Source organism: Amphiura filiformis, chromosome 2 (assembly GCF_039555335.1).
Source record: "Amphiura filiformis chromosome 2, Afil_fr2py, whole genome shotgun sequence".
Taxonomy (NCBI): Eukaryota; Metazoa; Echinodermata; class Ophiuroidea; order Amphilepidida; family Amphiuridae; genus Amphiura; species Amphiura filiformis.
In genome coordinates this window covers 54,734,908-54,753,567 of record NC_092629.1, presented here as the reverse complement: position 1 = coordinate 54,753,567, position 18,660 = coordinate 54,734,908, and the positions used below count along the sequence as shown (strand labels likewise).

The 18,660-nt window shown below is 36.0% G+C and overlaps 1 protein-coding gene and 1 long non-coding RNA gene across 2 annotated transcripts; both read right to left on the bottom strand.

The window, feature by feature from the left end:
- Positions 1-213: 213 nt before the first annotated feature.
- LOC140141469 (uncharacterized) lies at positions 214-4,234 on the bottom strand. The gene is made up of 2 exons (XM_072163346.1): positions 2,759-4,234; positions 214-755 (listed from the first exon to the last, which is right to left on the bottom strand). Exons 1-2 carry the CDS (start codon positions 4,232-4,234, stop codon positions 219-221), a joined length of 2,013 nt encoding a protein of 670 aa, XP_072019447.1. The 3' UTR covers positions 214-218.
- A 223-nt stretch (positions 4,235-4,457) lies between these two features.
- LOC140146395 (uncharacterized) lies at positions 4,458-16,673 on the bottom strand. Its single transcript, XR_011858234.1, has 3 exons — positions 16,569-16,673; positions 5,625-5,860; positions 4,458-4,626 (listed from the first exon to the last, which is right to left on the bottom strand). It is a non-coding gene; the product is annotated as an uncharacterized lncRNA (long non-coding RNA).
- Positions 16,674-18,660: the final 1,987 nt, after the last annotated feature.

The window sequence follows — 18,660 nt, the reverse complement described above, 5'->3', positions numbered from 1 at the left end:
AATTGAACAGTTTTACATTGAATTGTACACATAAATTGCTGGATTAGTGAAATTAAATACCCACAAAATGGTGATCATTGGCAATTAGCGAAATTAAGTACTAGCGAAATTAAATAGCTTTACAGTATATCCTTGTTACATAGTTAGTTTATACTATATCATATAATCCACAGTGTAGGGGCAACTTGTTTCTAAATCTTTTGTGACTAAATAATATATTAATCTATTTCTTCATAGTTGACAGTATATTCCACATTCCATTTGGCTTTGTCATTACTTTGAATAAACACTAAAAGGAATATCATATCACCAGGGTTAACCTTTACATGATACGGCAATGGTAACGAAGTGAAAACATTCACACGAGTAACTGCATGAACTTTCAAGAAATAAGACTTCTTTGAACACTCCGCTGAGGCCTCCAAGGTCATACCAGACTGTGTTCTCCGCTCATATACGTAAAGACAGCTGTTGCTACCCAACACTTTAGTGGTACTGTTTTTCTGAAATGCACCTGTAAATTCTAAATGCCACGATGGGATGGTCATGTAATCTGGTCTGCTGATTGGTTGAGTCAAGGAACAAATGCAAAGTTTGACGTCAACGCCTTCATCTGCGCATGCTCTGTATTGACCGTAGCTAGATATGCGATGGTAGTTGAGCAGACTCATATTGTTGGTTTTTGAAATAAGAACGGTAATAAAGAAAACATCTTCGTCAAGTACGTGAATATCTAGCTTCGTGGTTACCGCGCCCTGTGTATTGTAAAAAAGGTGAAGATTATTCAATGAGGATTGCCAGATTGGTAGCCCAATCCCAATCCAATCCGTTCCCATCCCAGCCTTTAATACGGAGCTTTTGGTACAAGTAGGACCAATAATAATATGATTTTCTTATGTGTAATATTATGTTGGGAATTAGTTTAGGAGCAAGGGGTTTTGAAAAGTGGTCGAGTTCTACACCCATGGCTACCAATATTTGTTACCATGAGGTGTTATTATAGACCCTCTAGATTACTGCTTAGGGGGGTAGTGGAATCCAATTGTTGGGTACCTTTTTGCTAGAGGTCACGAAAGGTCACACAGTGGTAAAATGGAAAATGCTTCGATCTTGTTGAGAGATGTATCAAATTACTCGTCTGATGACAAGGATTAAACATTGTATTGTCTCTGCTACCTACGACCTATCATTATTGAGTTATCCTAAAAAAACCTCATTTGTGACACAATGTGGTCCATTGGGGCCAAATAAAGGCGGCAAATTGGAAACTGAGATAAAGGTAAAAATATGGAGTAAAAAAACAACAAAATACATAAGAAAATAGATATCAAAAACTTTTGAATGGAACCAGAAAAAGAATAGTTTTGCCTATCTACTATATTCACCTACTGAGATAGAGTGCAAACAATGTCAAAGGCCATCGGGTGGCCTTATGTCACTGTTGATCTCTGACTTCCATTGCACATAACAAGTAAAGTTAACAATTTAGAAGGTAAGTTCTATACCGTTTCTTGATTCTTATAAAGATGAGCAATTTGCCACTTTTTTGGTCAAAATCTGAGTAATTTGACATTTTGACTCCCGTACAACCAAACCGATGTCATTTTGTAAAATATCTCAATAGCTATAAGTCGGTGTGACCTTTCGTGACTTCTAGCAAAAACATACCCTAAAATTTGAGTCCAATACCCCTAGCAATGATCTAGAGGGGCTATCCTAACACCTCATGGTAACAAACATTGGTAGACATGGGTTGAACTCAATCCCTAATTAAGGCCCCTACGAGATTTAACTTCTGGATAAAATCATGTCATCCGCCCCTTTATATTCATCAAATGGAATAATGAAAAGCTATAGTACCGAATTTTTAGTATACTTTTAGTATACTTTAGACCAACAATTTAGCAGTTGTGAGGCCCAAAAGTTTCCATAATTCCAGGGTTAAGACAACCCTTAAGGACAGTTTGCTCTTTGCCGTCACCATTTTTTCACTGAACCCCCCCGTGCAGATGGCACGTGCCCTGGCGCAGTCTTATGGAGGGTGCCGAATCGACGACATTGCTAAAAAGGCCAGTAAAATAGTCCTAGTCCCTACAAGTGAACAAAGCGTTTTTACCCTCCAGCAACCCCACCATATACGCAAGCTCAAGATTTTACGTTTTCAAACTGCCAGTGAGATTTTCTCCTAAAATAGCTACTGCACATACATGTAGGTCATCTAGTATGCTGCCCTCCCATCGAAAAAGGGCATGGCTTACTATTGATATTTTTGAAATACTTGACAAAAAGCTCAAATTCTTACGGCTTCACGGCCCGAACACATATGTGTGCATTTGAACCAGTGGTGTGTCTGACGGGAGCAGGACCACCCCCTCCGACAACTCCACGAAAATAAAAAGAAAAGAAAAATAAATATTCCTTGTTCTTAGTACGCACCTATTCAGTACACCCTGATTTGAGTATAAAATAGCGTAAAATTACCAATTCAAACTTTTACTTCAAATAGTATAAAACGATATTTTTTTAGCGCTGATATCGCGGCAAAATTGGGCCAAACTAATGCTCACTAGGTATTTTTTCTTTCCCCACCCCTCAACAATAAGTCCAGACACCACCGATTTGAACTCCTTACTATTGGGCCCCGGGGTGAGAGGGTCCTTTTCCTTAAATCTACTGATTGAACAAACTAAGGATGTGTGATAAAATAGATGACAAAGGATTTTAAAATTTCAAGTTTAACTCACAGGGGTTATCTTACCTTCTCATAGGTTTCGCGCACATTGCCAAACCATGATGCTACTAGTCTCTGACACGAACCAAACCCAGTCGCTGCATCAGGATGTGCAGCTCGGAACTGATTCAGTATTGCATTGTTTATCTCTCCTAAAGCAAATGCTGCCGCCATCATCTGTCTTGTGCCATTGGCAACATATTTAGTATTATAGCTTTCACATATACATACATTAGGTTGAATCATTGGGATTGAATCACATGTTCTATTGATATCAATTGGTGCTAACAATCCCATCGGTTCAACATTATACTGAGCATGCTCCGTTGCAACGTCAATGCTGCCCCCTGGAGCTAGTGTATGGAGAGCGTAATGAAGATCAAGTATGCTGACGAGCCGATCCTGGTTAAGTAGCAATGCCTTCATTTTATCTTCTCCAATTACTTGAGGCAAATTCTTTGAGGCATGGATAATTAACATTGGATGGTGCATTTCAACTCGAGCTTCACCTGTTTTCCTAAATAACTTTCCATAATTATTGCCATGATCCGCAAGCAATATCGTTAACATATTATCACGGGTTGATATTGAGTTAATGTAATTGGCAAGGTCTTCATCAAGAGTCTGTATCCGCCGACCGCTGCCTTCGTGCCCGACGTTCGTGTCTGTATAGTGAAAAAATGGCTTACCAGCTTTCTGTAACTGATTTTGTAATTCAGCTAGATACGATAAGATGTAACTATGCTGGTATTTTCCGTTGTAACATATTGCTTCATTAATATTAAAATAGAATCGACCACCAAGAGCTTCACAACTAGATAATGTCATATCAATTCTATCAATACCAACTTCTGCGAGAGCTTTCTTTATATATTTCCATCGCCCTTTGGCCCCAAGTTGCATTACTAGTCCCCATATATGTTTCCAACATAAATCGTATGACCAATATATCTCATAACCCCCACTTTTATAACTTCTCATTAACCTTTTACTTTGGATGCCTCCATCTCCTTTGCTTACAACGCCTGAGAACAGCGCCCTCGCCGTTTGAATAGTATGGGAATACAACGCTTGGTATAAGTTGTAGCTGAACACGTGACCAGTCTTTTGCCTTTTAATATTTTCTAACGATTTAATCGTAGCTGGCATAGAACGCATAAAATGGCTATGAGAAGTTGAATCCAACCAAATCAGATTGATGTTAACTCCATTGTGTGTTTTGGCGCTCGACAAGTTCGACTTGACTATCTGTGGTGGGAGTAGTAACAGCTGCTTCACATTCTTGTGAACGTAATTCTCTTCCTCTCTTTTGCCAATCACTACTTTTTCCTTTTCCTCGACAATGCATTTGATAAAACAAAACCCAAAGTTTGGTTTCTCTGGTGGCTGTTCCACAAGGCTCCGGATGCGGTCCTCCAGGTCGGTGGTATTATGAATCTGGATCCATTTTAAAATTCCTTGGTTCCAATCGCTTATGCCCAAAACAATGGTACTCTTACACATCGAAGGGGAACATTTTACTACTGACGCACCTTTCTTCACCTGAGTTTAGAAAAATGTTAAAAACGAACAGTTAGATAGACTTAATATATCTTATAGTCCACTGCATGTTATATAAAGGGAACCAAACATCTTTGATCCGTCATTTTACAAGAATGTCACGTTTACCAATAAGACAATCAATATGCGCACCTCACCTTCTTTACCTCACAAATGTTATACGTTTTTTGATGAGAACAGGATTCTTTGGGCTCAGAGAAAAACAAATCGTTTGCAATCTTGCAAGAATTATTCAATGGCTTTATGCGTTTGCATTTTACTTGTAGGTCTGGTTTGGTAGATGGGTCAAAACGTGCCAAGTTGCATTCTTGGTTATGTTGATTAGTTGAAACGCCCTGATAGAAAAGAAATGGCAAATTAAAATGTTATAAAATTATATATTTTTAGAATACTATAACTAATTATAGAGACTTTTTTATTATATTTTTTTAGAGAATTACAATATTGCAACTATGTAATTGCTTAAGTTTTTATGTTTCAATATCAATGTTGGCGCCCCTACGACCAGATCGGCTATGGGAGCAGCAATCATTAATGACGCATGTTTACACATGAATTGCTATTACCCAGTGCATATGTGGTATTTGTTCACTTTGGGTTCAATAGTCATGAAGCGGTCACTTCCGGTATAAAAAGAAATACCTTTAAAATGCTACTTCTGCCACAAATTACGTAGGACAGTGACACCATTTGCACACATGCATTGTTATTACCAAGTGTCTATAAATTGACAGATTTGGAGTCAAAGGTCATGCAGGAGTCACTTCCGATGTAAAACTAAACAACCCCAAATATTATTAGACAGGAAAAACATAGACGAGTGACAGTATGTTTACACATGAATGGCTGTAACCCAGTGCATTTGTGGTCTTTTTTTTTTTTTTTGGTCAAAGGTCATTATAAGTTCACTTCTGGTCCGAGACAAAATACATTCAAAATCCCTCTCCTGCCACAAAGAACATAGTAGAGTGACGCCACTTTTACACATGCATCGACTTAGTAAGTGTATATTGGATATTTACAGATTTGTGGTCAAACGTCATTAAGAAGTCACTTCCGGTCCGAAACGAGCCTCTTTGGAAAGGCTTACAAATAACATATCAGAGTGATGACATGAGCACATATGCATATAGAATGTTCAGATATTTATTGTCAAAGGTCATTTAGGGGTCACTTCTACTATGTTCGTGGTCTTAGACCATAGCTAGTTATATTTTCTTTTATATAGGGAGCTGACTGAATAATAATAATAATAAAAAAATCCTGCTATATTGTTTCATATTTTGCAAATACTCAACTTTTTATTTGTGAGTGAAGAATAATATTGACATACTGAGTAACGCGAAATCAACTTCGATCCCAAATCCCTGAAATTATTGGAACGACCACTTTGATATATCTGGATTGGTGCTGGTACTATTGATCTCAATGTGTAATCATGGTAACTGCCAATAAACTTGACATATAGGATGACGCCAATGACGCCCAGGACTACCAGCAAAGTGAACACACTCTTTACCTTCATAAACCTCATCTTCTCAGGAAAGACAATGGCGGTTGCAGCAGATTCTGTAAGAAGAAAAGGGTATATCTGCTGATATCTTTGTTTAGGAAGAAATAATAATCATGACTGTCTGTGTTTGGTGATAAATATCAGGTCGGTAAACATGGCAAATACTATATGTATAATATAAAAATGTAATTAAATTAAAAAAATTCACATATTAATATCATATCCCAAGATAATGTTTTATAAAATATAAACAAAATCACCTTTACTTTTTATTCTTAATAGTAGTTATGCGCCGTTAAAATAACGTATGTATGTACCACAAAGGGAAATAAAACAGAGGGCATAGTCTTGTTCTTTTTGTGATTTTGGCCTGGGTCATTTTAGTGATCATAAAACAATTAAGACAGGTGTTGGCTGACTTTTTGATGCGATTCCTTTGACAATCTCAGTTCTTGATCAAAGATCCGGAAATGTTCAAGATCCTGTCTTCTAATAGTCTCTGTCCAAGTCCTGAAGACTATGCTCTCACTATCCTAACTGCTGTGCTAGTGTTTTTCCAAATGGTCTTCTTTGTTGACCGTAAGCTCCTCTCTCAAAGATCTCTTGGGCAAGCTTTATGCTCCACTTAACAGTCACAGTTCGTTGATGGAGATCTTAAAGGAGTGCGCACCGCAGATAACCACAGCTGCAGTATTGCAGGTGATATTCACCCAGTAGTACGAGAGGGGAGTTCTACCTATGGATTGGCTGTCTGCCAATGTAGTGGCCATATTTAAGAAGCGGAACAAGAACACTGCGGCAAACTAGCGGCCAGAATACGTGTGTCACAACATAAAGTTTGCACAGAGAGTAACGCAGCTGTTATAAAGACTGCACAAAAAGTAACGCAGCCGTTATAAATACGCCGATAGCGTCAGAACTAATCACTGTGTTCACAATATTTTAACATAGAAAGAAGGATGATTTATTTACGCGCATTTTGATACCACATTGTCCAATTTCGTTCAATATTAACAACACAGCAGTGTTTTCAAAGAAAATGCCCGAATTTAAAAGTTGCAGCTATTTCATTTGAAATTGGAGTTGGAAGATACCTTCCCCTAAATAACAGCTAATAACAGTATTGCGAACCTTCAGCATCCATGGTTCGATGTAGAGAGTCTGTCCTATTCAGAGGAAATATTGCAATTACACACCTTATTGCCTTTTAACAATAACCAATGACACTAGCACGTTATTCCAGTCAAGCACCAATCTTTAATCCTATTGTTGAAGAGGATAATAAGCTTATACTTATGTATAGCATTAGTAAAAAGCTTAAGTCTTTGTTTGCTTTGGCTAAATCCTGTTCAAGTGGTGGGCTAACCAACAATTAACAATGAGAGGACATTCCTGAACCTTGTTCAGTTGGGGGTGATTTGAAGTGACCGCCAATTATGACCATTTGATATTTAATACCAGCAATGTGGACAAAAAGAAATAATGTACATGTAGTGCCAAAATAATGTACCCTTTTACGGAAGGAGCAAAGTTTAACAAGTTATAACTCCGCTTCTGCAGTACGAATGTCAGCGGCGAATGTCAGGTTATTATTTCCCAGTCTTTAAAAAATTGCAGGCAGAGGTGGGAATCGATCTCGGTACCTCCCGGTTTAAAAGCACTGTGCAAAACCACTAAGCCAACTAAATATCTGTTGTGAGATGCTTGACATTAATCTTTGATATTGCTTAATAGAACAAATCGCGGAATTAAATTAGTAATAAAAGAAGTATATAGATTCTTATTTAGCGGTCAAATTGGATAAAAGGGGAAATATTTGTCCCTGCTCTGAAGAAAATATAGGTTAGAAAATTATCAAATAAATTTAAATTTAAAATTGAGATTTTATATTTCTTTCTTTCACGAGGCGGCATTATCACAGACAAACACTGTATAAGCTAAAAACTCGACCCTTATCACTAGATGCTGTCATAACTCAATGGTAGAGCATCAGACTGCTGATGTCAATATCGTTGGTTCGAGTCCTCCTTATTTATTTATTTATTTATTTTTGTTTATTTATGTAAAAAATTTGATATATTTGAAAGAGGTATTTGAGCAATCCTATGGGGTCATTCCCAAATTGCCAAACGCACAACACCTATGAGTTTGCATCATACATGTCATCATCATAAAAAAACATTCTATGTATACCTGACGCCGGCAACTAGACTACTATACAAAAAAATAGTATCACATCTTTCCTATATAGGTGATCATTGTGTACATGATTTGTTATGGTAGGGATTAGTGTCCGATCTCTGTAATGTAATGTAAATGAAGCATATTGATATGCAGGTAGAATCGATCAGGGCGCTATCTATTAGGGAAAGATAAACACTATTCAAAGTATCAATAGACAAGAAGAAAGGGATGTAGAGATTTGTAATTGAGTCATGCATGATTTAACAGAAGGTTCTTTCCAAAACCCAAACGTAATGTGTATTGATTTGAAGTCAGTGCGAAGATAATGGATGGTTTTACGTGCCACAATGCTTGCGTTATGACAATTGTGATGCGATCAAGGAAAATAAGAAAAATTGAGATATAGCTAAACAAAGGCAATATTTCCTTTTCTTTCCTATTGTTTTGGAAACTCTTAAATTGCTCATATCTTTGGAACTGGTTGTTCAAATTCAATGGGGTTTTCTGCAAAATGCAGCTTTGTAAATGCCTTTTACTATCTTATAAGAAACTGAAAATTCAATATTTCCGAGTTCCGACTGATTTTGCTTGATCGCATCACAATTGATCACTGTAAACTGCAACTTTTAAATTCGGATATTTTTCTTTAAAAGCACTACTGTGTTATTAATATTGAAAGACATTTGACAAACGGGGTATTAAAAAGCGCATAATCAAATCATCCTTCTTTCTAAGTGGAAATATTGTGGAAACATTTATTAGTTTTAAAAGCTATAGGCGTATTTATAACAGCTGCGTTACTTTTTGTGCACACTTTAGATGCACGCAATCTTCAGAACTATTAATTGTATTCACACTGTTTTGGCATAGAACGAATGATTGTGTATTTACGCGCATTTTGAAACCCCATTTGTCTAATGTCGTTCAATATTAACAACACAGCATATTTCAATATTTATTATACACTGTAGCACATAAAGCCCGCCCTTACCTTCGCGCTGACTACAAATCAATACAAATAGCTGCAATTTTTACAACTTCGAAATTCGGGTTTTTTTCTTTCTAAACATTGCTGTTTTGTTAATATTGAACGAAAATAGAGAAATGGGGTATCAAAATGCGCGGTCTGAGTGGTGTTATTTCCCTTTCGTTCTCTATCGAATACATCACAGACCCTATCAGATACTTTCACATACACATAGTATAGGTTACGAGCTGTTAATAGTTGTCAAGGTCTTTTTGTGATCTTTCTAATTCGCGATATCGTCCACCACTAATTTTGGTCAAACTTGGACGTGTAAGAAATTCTTACACGTCTAAAATCTAAAAGGCCTCTAAGATTTCATTGGTAAATGTATAGTTACGCTTAAGACGTCTCTTAGACGTCTAAGATTGCATCTTAGGCGTGTGAGGTTACGTGTTTTATCTTACGCGTATTTTGAAGGTATCCGCCATCCATAGTATCAACATGGCTTTCGCCAAAAATACTCAACAGAGTCACAGCTTATCGTAACAATCGAAGATCTAGCCAGATCGTTAGACCACAGCTGACAGGTAGACGTTCAAATTCTTGATTTTTCAAAGGCATTTGAGACAGTGCCACACCAGAGACCAAAAAGATTGACTTCTGTGAAATACGTGGAAGCACACTAATGAATGGATTAAAACACGATTAACAACTAGAACACTGCGGGTTGTGGTTGATGGTAAGGCGTAAGACTCCTACAAGCATAGCTTCTTTCCCAAAAAGAAAGGGATGGTCTTCCTCAAAATATAATTGAGCCGCCCTGAATAGAGCAGTTCAAGGAGGCCATCGCAACGCTCTGAGCAGTCCATCATCTCCATGATGTCTTATTTAATTTCGTCTTCCTATATGCAATGTATACATGTTAATCGTGCGTTCACTCTTGGGGTTTCTTTTCGATCTGTTTTGTTTTAATTATTTTAAAATATATTTTATCTTTTACTTATGTTTATATGCTCATTATAGGCTTTAATCTTTTTTTACCGTTTTCTTTCATTGTGTTATATAATTTTATGATTATTCAAGGTTTTCCTTTTCAACTAAGAATAAGAACTTCAACATAAACTAAAACTAACGAACACTGTCCTTTTAAATATAGGCATATTATACACCCACTTAGCACCTGACCATTATAAATGACATTTATATTAAAATGAATGACAAAAGAATAAATTGCTTTTATGATTCACAAACAATCGCCACGCGAGACGAAATTGACCACATTTGACGAATATCAGATACAAATGTGAAATACACTGATACAAATATGAAATTCACTGACCGAATAATGAAATCGACTTCGATTTTTTAGGACGAATTTAAACTGTCTTTTTATGAATATGAATGATATAAGTGCGAAATACTCTGAGAAAACCTATAATAATAATAATATCAAAATCTGTGGTCAATTTCGTCTCGCGTGGCATAGGTCGCAATCAATATAAACCCAACAGCACGGATTTTCAACACGTTTATAATAGAATATCGAAGTATTTAATTGATAAATTAACCATTGTATCATACCATTGACGATTGCTACACGTAACAATTGTTTGAAATGATATAATTTTTATGTTTGCAGTATCATTTAAACTAAATCAATGTCGCGAGTCGATATAAATTATTTTGAGTAATGTTTTCATAAATATATTAGACTATGGGCCACGGGCATTTATCTTTCACTTCGGAATACCCCTCTTGGGCAGAACATGAAAACATAACAAATCAAGAGTAAAGATATGTCTGAATTAATATCCAAAAAGTTCCGACGTTTTACTTGGCACATTTAGGTTATTTAGGGTTAAAATGTGTTTTTCGTGATTTTTTTCCATTTTTGCCCGAAAATGTCAAATATTAAAATAGCTGTAACTTTAAAAGTAAATTAAGTAGAAGTTTCATTTCTATTGCAGATGTTACATGCATTTCCAACACTGGTGAATAAAAATGTCATAGCACACCACTAAAATATAAAACAATGGCAAAAATCATATTTTTTTGCTATTTTGGCCATTTTTGACCTAAAAATGTAATTTTTGCATGGGGAAAAAATAAATATATATGTTATTGACTTGAAAAGTGTGTCATTATGTCAATCTACTTATTTGGAACAAAAATGTTAATGACGATGCATTTCTGTGACCTATGGCTTTTGATCTATGTGCCTTTTAATGATCACATGTGGACTAAATTTGCATGATTTTGTTAATTTTTTCCAATATTAGGCTGAAAATTGTCATTTTTAGTAATTTTAACAAACTTTTCAATGTTTGAAAAGTGAGAACTTCATTTATATTATGGATTATAGTACTTTCGTTTTAAGCTATTTGTAGATCAACTGGTAATAATTCTATAATCAATTGACTAATTTCAATGCAGCAAAATCATTTTAGTCAACATTTTACTGCATTGAAAGTAGATAAAATTGCTGCTACCCCGGTAGTGGGCATACTAGTGGATCTTGAAATAGCTAATTAAAACATTAAAGTACAATTACATGTCCATAATATTAAGTGAAGTTCCCACTTTCCAAACACTAACAAGTTGGTTAAAATGGCCATAAAGGACCATTTTTGGCGTAATATTGGAAATATCGAACAAAAACATGCTATTTTAGTCCATATGTGAATTTGAAAGGGCCATAGGTCAAACACTATCCGCTGAGTGCACCAAATCCGCGTAACTTACTAGTTTAGTAGCTTACTTCTTTAGTTACTACTCCGCAACTGCCGCGTATCTTACTAAACTAGTATTTTTGGGACTTGCGCTGAAGCGTATCTGGCGAGTAACTACTTCTTTAGTATCTTCGTTAATGGAGCAGTGAATCCCAATCAGCACCTTTAATATCACGTTTTTAACCACGCGGTCAATTGTTATTCAATTTCAACAATAGGCAGTGTTATGTCACTAAATACCCCGGTACAAACAAAATACCATATCTGTGTATTTAGCGTGCTTTGTAGTAGTAGGCCTATATAGGTTTATGATTATCTATTTTGTCACACCATAACAGAAGGGTAAAACGCCAGGTTGGGGACTCAGCAGTGTAGTTTTTGTAACTCATTTCGGGGTCAAAGTGGTTTACGTGTTCAGTCGCGTATCAGGGTCAGTTGTAGGAGGGGAAAAGGTTTTAAAAAATGGGGTGATAATTGCTAGTTTCAATACATTTTAGCCCAAAATTAAGGTGATATTTTTTTCTATGGCAAAATTCATTTATTTTGCTCAAACATGTAAAATAAGGGTAAATTTGGGTGTTTTACACTGGGGGTCAGGTGGTGAAATTGTAGGTGGTTGGTTTTAGGGTGTTAACATTTTCTTTGCGATGTTGGTTTTAGGGGTTGGGGTAGCAACCCCCCCCCCGCAAAGACCACCTTGGTGCTCAGTTCAAATGACCGTGTGTCATAGATAATAAGCCGCAAAATATGGGTCTAATTTTTGGGCTTGTATAATAATAGCTCCCCAATTTTAGTATAAACATGATAAAGGTTTGTATTTTTCTAAAACATCACAAAAAGCGCAAGTATTTTTTAAATGATATTTGGTAACAATGACGCAAAATTGTATTCAATTTGGGCAAAATATCTGACAATCGTGAGCCTACTCTATTCAAACATTAACCAGATGGTGTGCCCCAGGGATAGGATGAGGGAGGGTATAGGCCTATAGCGTTTTGTGATAGTATTTTGCAGCCCTTCAACCAGGCGAACCGGGAATGGAATAAACAACAGGATCATGAGGATAGAGGGGCATATAATTCCTCAAGGGTCAGGAAATATACTTACATCCCATCCAGTGCCAGTCGGATCTGCCGTTATCAGGTTAAAATATGAGAATATCATGAGGAAAGAATTTATTTCTGTGATTGTATCCAGCCGTGTGAAGGGAATATTTATTTGGCACAAAACTTGCAATTATTCCTAATTCTTGAAGTTTGGGGAGATCCTGAAATAAGATAATTTACATGTAGGCCTATATTAGAGATAGAAGATATCTTGAGTTTTGAAAACATGTTTCCCCAGATATGAAAATTTGCATAGATTCGAATTATTATTCAGTGTAGTATATAGAATACAATTGGTGACCGTTCACAAATACTTGTTAGGGGGAGCTGATGCAAAAAGGGGGGGAGGGGCTTTAAATATTTTGACCCTGGGGGCCTAAAACAAAATGACCACGAATTTTACTGGGAAAATTGAGTTTATATGCTTTTCTATGGGGTTGACCCATAATTTTAATGTCAAAAAGGGGGGGCTGAAAATTGTGGGATCTCAAAAGGGGGCCCGAAATTTTTTTGCATCAGGCCAGTGTTTGTGAACGATCCCTTGTCATAAATTTGTAAGGCATAAAATAAACGCATAAAGTAATGGGACTTTTTCTCTATTGTGAAATTTAAATGATAGGCCTACTATAATTATGCTATCTACTGAAGATACAAATGGAATCCAACATGCATTCGCTAATCACTATATTATGTGACACGTCACAGGGAATGAATAATGATTGATTGATTGATTAATTGATTAATTGATTGATTGATTGATTGATTGATTGATACGAGACGCTCCACACGCAGAATACGCTCTAATGCGAAATATCATATTATTTACTTTCAAAATCTCATCAATATCAATGATTTTCTCCTCTATCTATGAACCGATTTGCTTACTCGCCAACTTACTCCTCTAACGACGAAGAGTACGCTGCCGAGTAAATAACAATAGCTGGGGCGTAAACTTTACTAGTTTAGTAACTTACGCACATTTGGAAGTCACGAAATTCTGAGATACTCGCCAACTTACTCCGCAAAGATGAAGAGTAAGTTGCCGAGTAAAATAACAATAGAACTTACTAGTCTAGTAACTTACGCCGATTTGGAAGTCTCAAAATGCGAGATACTCGCCAACTTACTAAACTAGTAGCTTACTCCGAAGTTACGCGGATTTGGTGCACTCAGCGGTATAGGTCACAGGCATTCACCAGGTCATAAATTCTCGGCAACAAGAAAGTTTGGTGACGTCAGCAAAACCAGACAGAAGTGTTGCCGGTTCTAAAAACATCTAGAAACATCAGTACCAGAGTGAACAAGATTCCTGATAGGAATTGAAATATTTCTGAGCGAGTAGTATCATTTTATTGGATCTGAAAAAGAACATTATCAATCTTATGAACTATGAACAATCCTGATGAATCTGTTTCAAGAGATATTTCAAATTTGTATCATTGATATTCGTCAAATCTGTGGTCAATTTCGTTTCGAAACATCAAAAATGATGTAAAAAATAACTGTGAAACTTCAAGTGCTATAAATTTGGTACCGGCATCGAATAAAAGTCGTTTTACATGTTTACTATAAACATTCTTAGAAAAACCTTTTTCTCTTTGGCCAAATTTGTTACTTTCTTGAGTGAAATAAGACCTACATTTTGGATCTCCTTTGCACATAATTCATTATTTTTTACAATTACATGTTTTTTGTTTTTGTTTGATTGTGCTTTTCATTTCTGTTTCTTATGTAGGTCTTATATTGTTTTTGAACACCATCAAAAAAGTGAAAAAGGACAGTTTAAATTCGTCCTAAAAAATCGAAGTCGCACACACTGAAAAGCAATTTCATTATTCGGTCATTGAATTTCATATTTGTATCAGTATATTTCACATTTGTATCATTGATATTCGTCAAATCTGTGGTCAATTTCGTTTCGCATGGCGATGGTTTAGTGAATCGTAAAGCAATTTCGTCTTTTGTCATTCATTTTAATACATATGCCATTTATATTCGTCAGGTGTTGAATGGATGTATAATATGCCTATTTAAAAAGACAGTGTTCGATCATTTTAGTTTATGTTGCAGTTCTTATTCTTAGTTGAAAAGGAAAACCTTTCATATTGTTCGAAAAGTAAATACAGATGTGTTTACTTTGTAAACATTTGGTGTGTTTACTATCTAAACAATTTTGAAAGTAAACATGTTGAATGTTTAGAATCTAAATACTCTCATATGTTTACTCTTTGTGGTTATGTGTTTACTTTGTGTTTACTTTGGTGTTTAGGTGTCCTATACTTGTACTGTGTTAATGAAAGATTAAACACCATACAGTGTTTAAAAAGTGTTACAGAAACCTAAACACTTGAATTTACAGTGTACTAATGAAAGTAAGAACGAACGTCAAAACAGAATTACATGCAACAAACATGATAAAAGGAATCTATATAGAATAATCCCCCCCCCAAAAAAAATATGTTTTGGACTTAGGGCCTATATCAATTTCAAGAATAATCTTTAACATATTTAATTGGATTAACAAAGTATAATGAAATTTAATTATATCAGCTCATAAGCATAAGTAAACGATATAATTTATTATAAAAATATATAAAACCAAAACAGCTCAAAAAGAAACCCCAAGAATGAACGTACGATTATATTGTATACGCCTATGATACGAAATTGAATGAAACTTTAATGAATTTCAATGACAAATGACGAATTTGCTTTTGCGAAAGGGATCGCTATGTATTTTCAGATGAATTTGACCTGCAATTTGACGAAAATCAATGACACAAACACGAAATATAATGAAGTAAAAAAAATATAAATAAAGTTTCTGGCTCGAAGATTTCGGGACGAAATTAAATTGTCTTTTGTATGAAAATCAATGACACAAGTGCGAAATACTCTGGGGAAACCTATATTACAAAAAATCACATGTTTCTGAATTACTAAGTTTCCATAAATTAATACAAATCCCTTTTAAATGGAATAAGATTATAGGTGCAAAATTTACAATAAGACGCCCGGTTATACCGCCTCGTTCAGCAAGTCATCATCACGGCACTTATAAACAAACCGTTCTCGAGTTTGATTGACAGATGACGTCAGACGCGATAAAAATCTTTTGTCGCTGTCTTTCATTAATTTAGTTGTTAAGAGGGCGCAACACTAAATCACTCCGCATTTTATGTAACAACGAAATTCGGCTAATATAGTCCATAGTGAATATGAGATTGTAGCAACCATATCTACCGACAAGTTCACTTAAAATCACTCAATATCGGCTTATTTGATTTCGACAAGTGTCTTTAATGCTAACATGCAGAAAAAACTGGACAATTGATCTCAAAAGCAATTCTCTGTGGTGGATTAAGAGAAAACCCGATTTTGAAATGTGAGTGGTGAGTTTAGTATATTTTTAGCTGTTTTTTTGCACCGCAAAAAAGCGAAAAAAGTCAATGGTCATCGATATATGCCGTCAAAAGTTTTGGAATCTAGAGAAACAGAGCTTTATTTTAATACCAAATTTATTTTGCCAAGTATTGCAGGGACGCTAGAAATGGCGCTTGAAGTGGGCCGAATTCACACGTTATCCTATGGTACGCGGAATTAGTGCTGCGCCCCTTAATGGCCAAGCATACAACACGGCGCGGTGACGAGCTAACGGCGAAGGGCTCGTGGTCACCACAAAAGTGGGCGGCGATAATGTGCAGACTCGCCTTATTGTTGAAATAAAAGGTATGGTAATAAACAAATCACTACATAAAATCTAAGAGAATGTACCTACCAATAAGACAGCTTTTCTTCTTCGCTAAGTCAACGATTTTACGGGCTCATTATTTGAAAGGTGTCCACGCTTTATTGCATAGCCAGGCGGGATGCTCCGTTCTGTCGGTACAACACATTGCTGATCAATATCATTTTCCACTGCATGACATCAATTTTAAGGGATCTGGAATGATCAAATTTTATGACAAATTATTAAAATTTGATATTTTTCACATTTTTGATATATAACAGTCCTCGATGTAAATTATATAAATCTATTGATATATTCTTAAAGTGTATGTAGCTGGGAGGAAAAGCCGACGATCAATTAAAAATTTTGACCTTTCATATTGAAGGTATGGATTTTTCCCCCAAACATCTATTTTTTAATTGTTTTGGGAAAAAATCCATATCTTCAATCTTATGAATAAATCATCAGATTTATAAAGTTTACTTCGAGTTCTGCTAAATATCAAAAATATCAATGTTTAATCATTTGCCATAAAATGTGTATTACATTGCGAATTTCAAAAATCAAAATTATTTGATATCAGAAGGACATTCTCCGTATTCAGAATGCAATTCGATATGCCTGATGTGCTCCAATGTCCCATAATAAATACTGTCCAAACGTTCATACCCCATCCCTTAATCGCCCATAACATTCCATACCATAATTTCCTTTGTTAGGAATAATTCGCTGGTCCTGATTTATTGTCGACATACTAGTCAAAAGTGAATAAAAGTTGACATTGAAGACAAACATTTCAAAATGTTACCAACACATCTTGTCAGGTCCGAGGTCCAATAGAAAATATTCCCTCATAACTTTTATGAGCATATATGTTTTCAAATAAATAATAATAATAATTTAAAAAAACCGGGTCTCTAAATTAATCGGACTGACAGTAACACCGTTATGATATAACCACGTCACCATGATTGATTACCTACCTAAATCTGAGGCACGCGTGTATATTTATATTTAGTTGGAATTTCATCTGCCATCTGCCATCTGAAGTGCCACGTGAAAACATTTTGTTCGGAATAATTTGAACTTTTGAAATATAACACTTTGAGTTTTTCAAGAAATTGGTATGTACCTTGTTGTATGGATGTAAAATATCAGTACTTGTCTATCGACCACTCGCTAAAGGCATTGTTATCTTTTTGTTTGAGGGTTTGCAATTGTTACTATTGGATTTTCACTTTTTCATTCAAATTGCAGAAAAGAAGTCGTATCGTACCGAATGAGGAATAAAATACGAAGAACAAATTTAATTTAAATCTATCAACAACTTTATTTCGTAATTTAGATTTAGTGTCTTTTTTTTTTTTTTTTTTTTTTTTTTTTTTTTTTTTTTTATGTCAAGACATATCAAGGCATTAACAGCTGTTATCGTTGCAATAAAGCTGACGGGTTGGCGCCTAGATAGCTATTAACCTCCTTTTTGAAGCTGTTCCTTTTCGCAATTCCAGGAATGTGAGGCGGGAGTGCATTCCATGTGCGGGCTGTAGATGGAATGAAAGACCGCTCATGACTAACAAGGTTAGATCTTGGAATTTGAACTGCAAGGTCGTGAGATCTAACTGAACGGCGAAGGCGAGGGTCAGTCTGGAGCTGGTCCGGAAGTAGTTGGCATAGTAATTCAGGGGCATTCCCGTAGAAAATTCGATGGAACATAGTGGTGGCACCTACTGTTCTACGGTGAGCCAAAGGCTGAATTTGAAGAGAGGAAAGTTCTTCTCCAGGGAGATCGATGATGCGAGCAGCACGCCTCTGGACTGCATCTAGTTTTGACAGTGATGTAGGAGTTGCTCCATGCCATGCTGTGCTAGCATACTCCATCTTAGATCTCACCATACTCTTATAAATTATCGCTCTCTGAGCTGGCACCAAGTAGGGAGCAGCACGACGGAGGAGACCAGTGCGCTGGGCTGCTGTCTTTGCCATCTTGGTTAAAACAGGATTCCAAGATAAATCTCTGCTGAGGGTGAGACCAAGGAGTTCAACACTATCTGCCTCTGGGAGCTTTATACCAAAGAATTGGAGGCTAGGATGATTGCCAGCAGAATCTCTGCGGTTGGAAACCGTGATGGATTGGCATTTA

Excerpts from the sequence above, each read along its gene's own strand:
- LOC140141469 (XM_072163346.1), bottom strand. The coding sequence starts at position 4,234 with ATGTGTAAGAGTACCATTGTTTTGGGCATAAGCGATTGGAACCAAGGA. Across the intron at positions 756-2,758 it reads TGCGCGAAACCTATGAGAAG|GGCGCGGTAACCACGAAGCT; the intron begins GTAAGATAACCC and ends TACAATACACAG.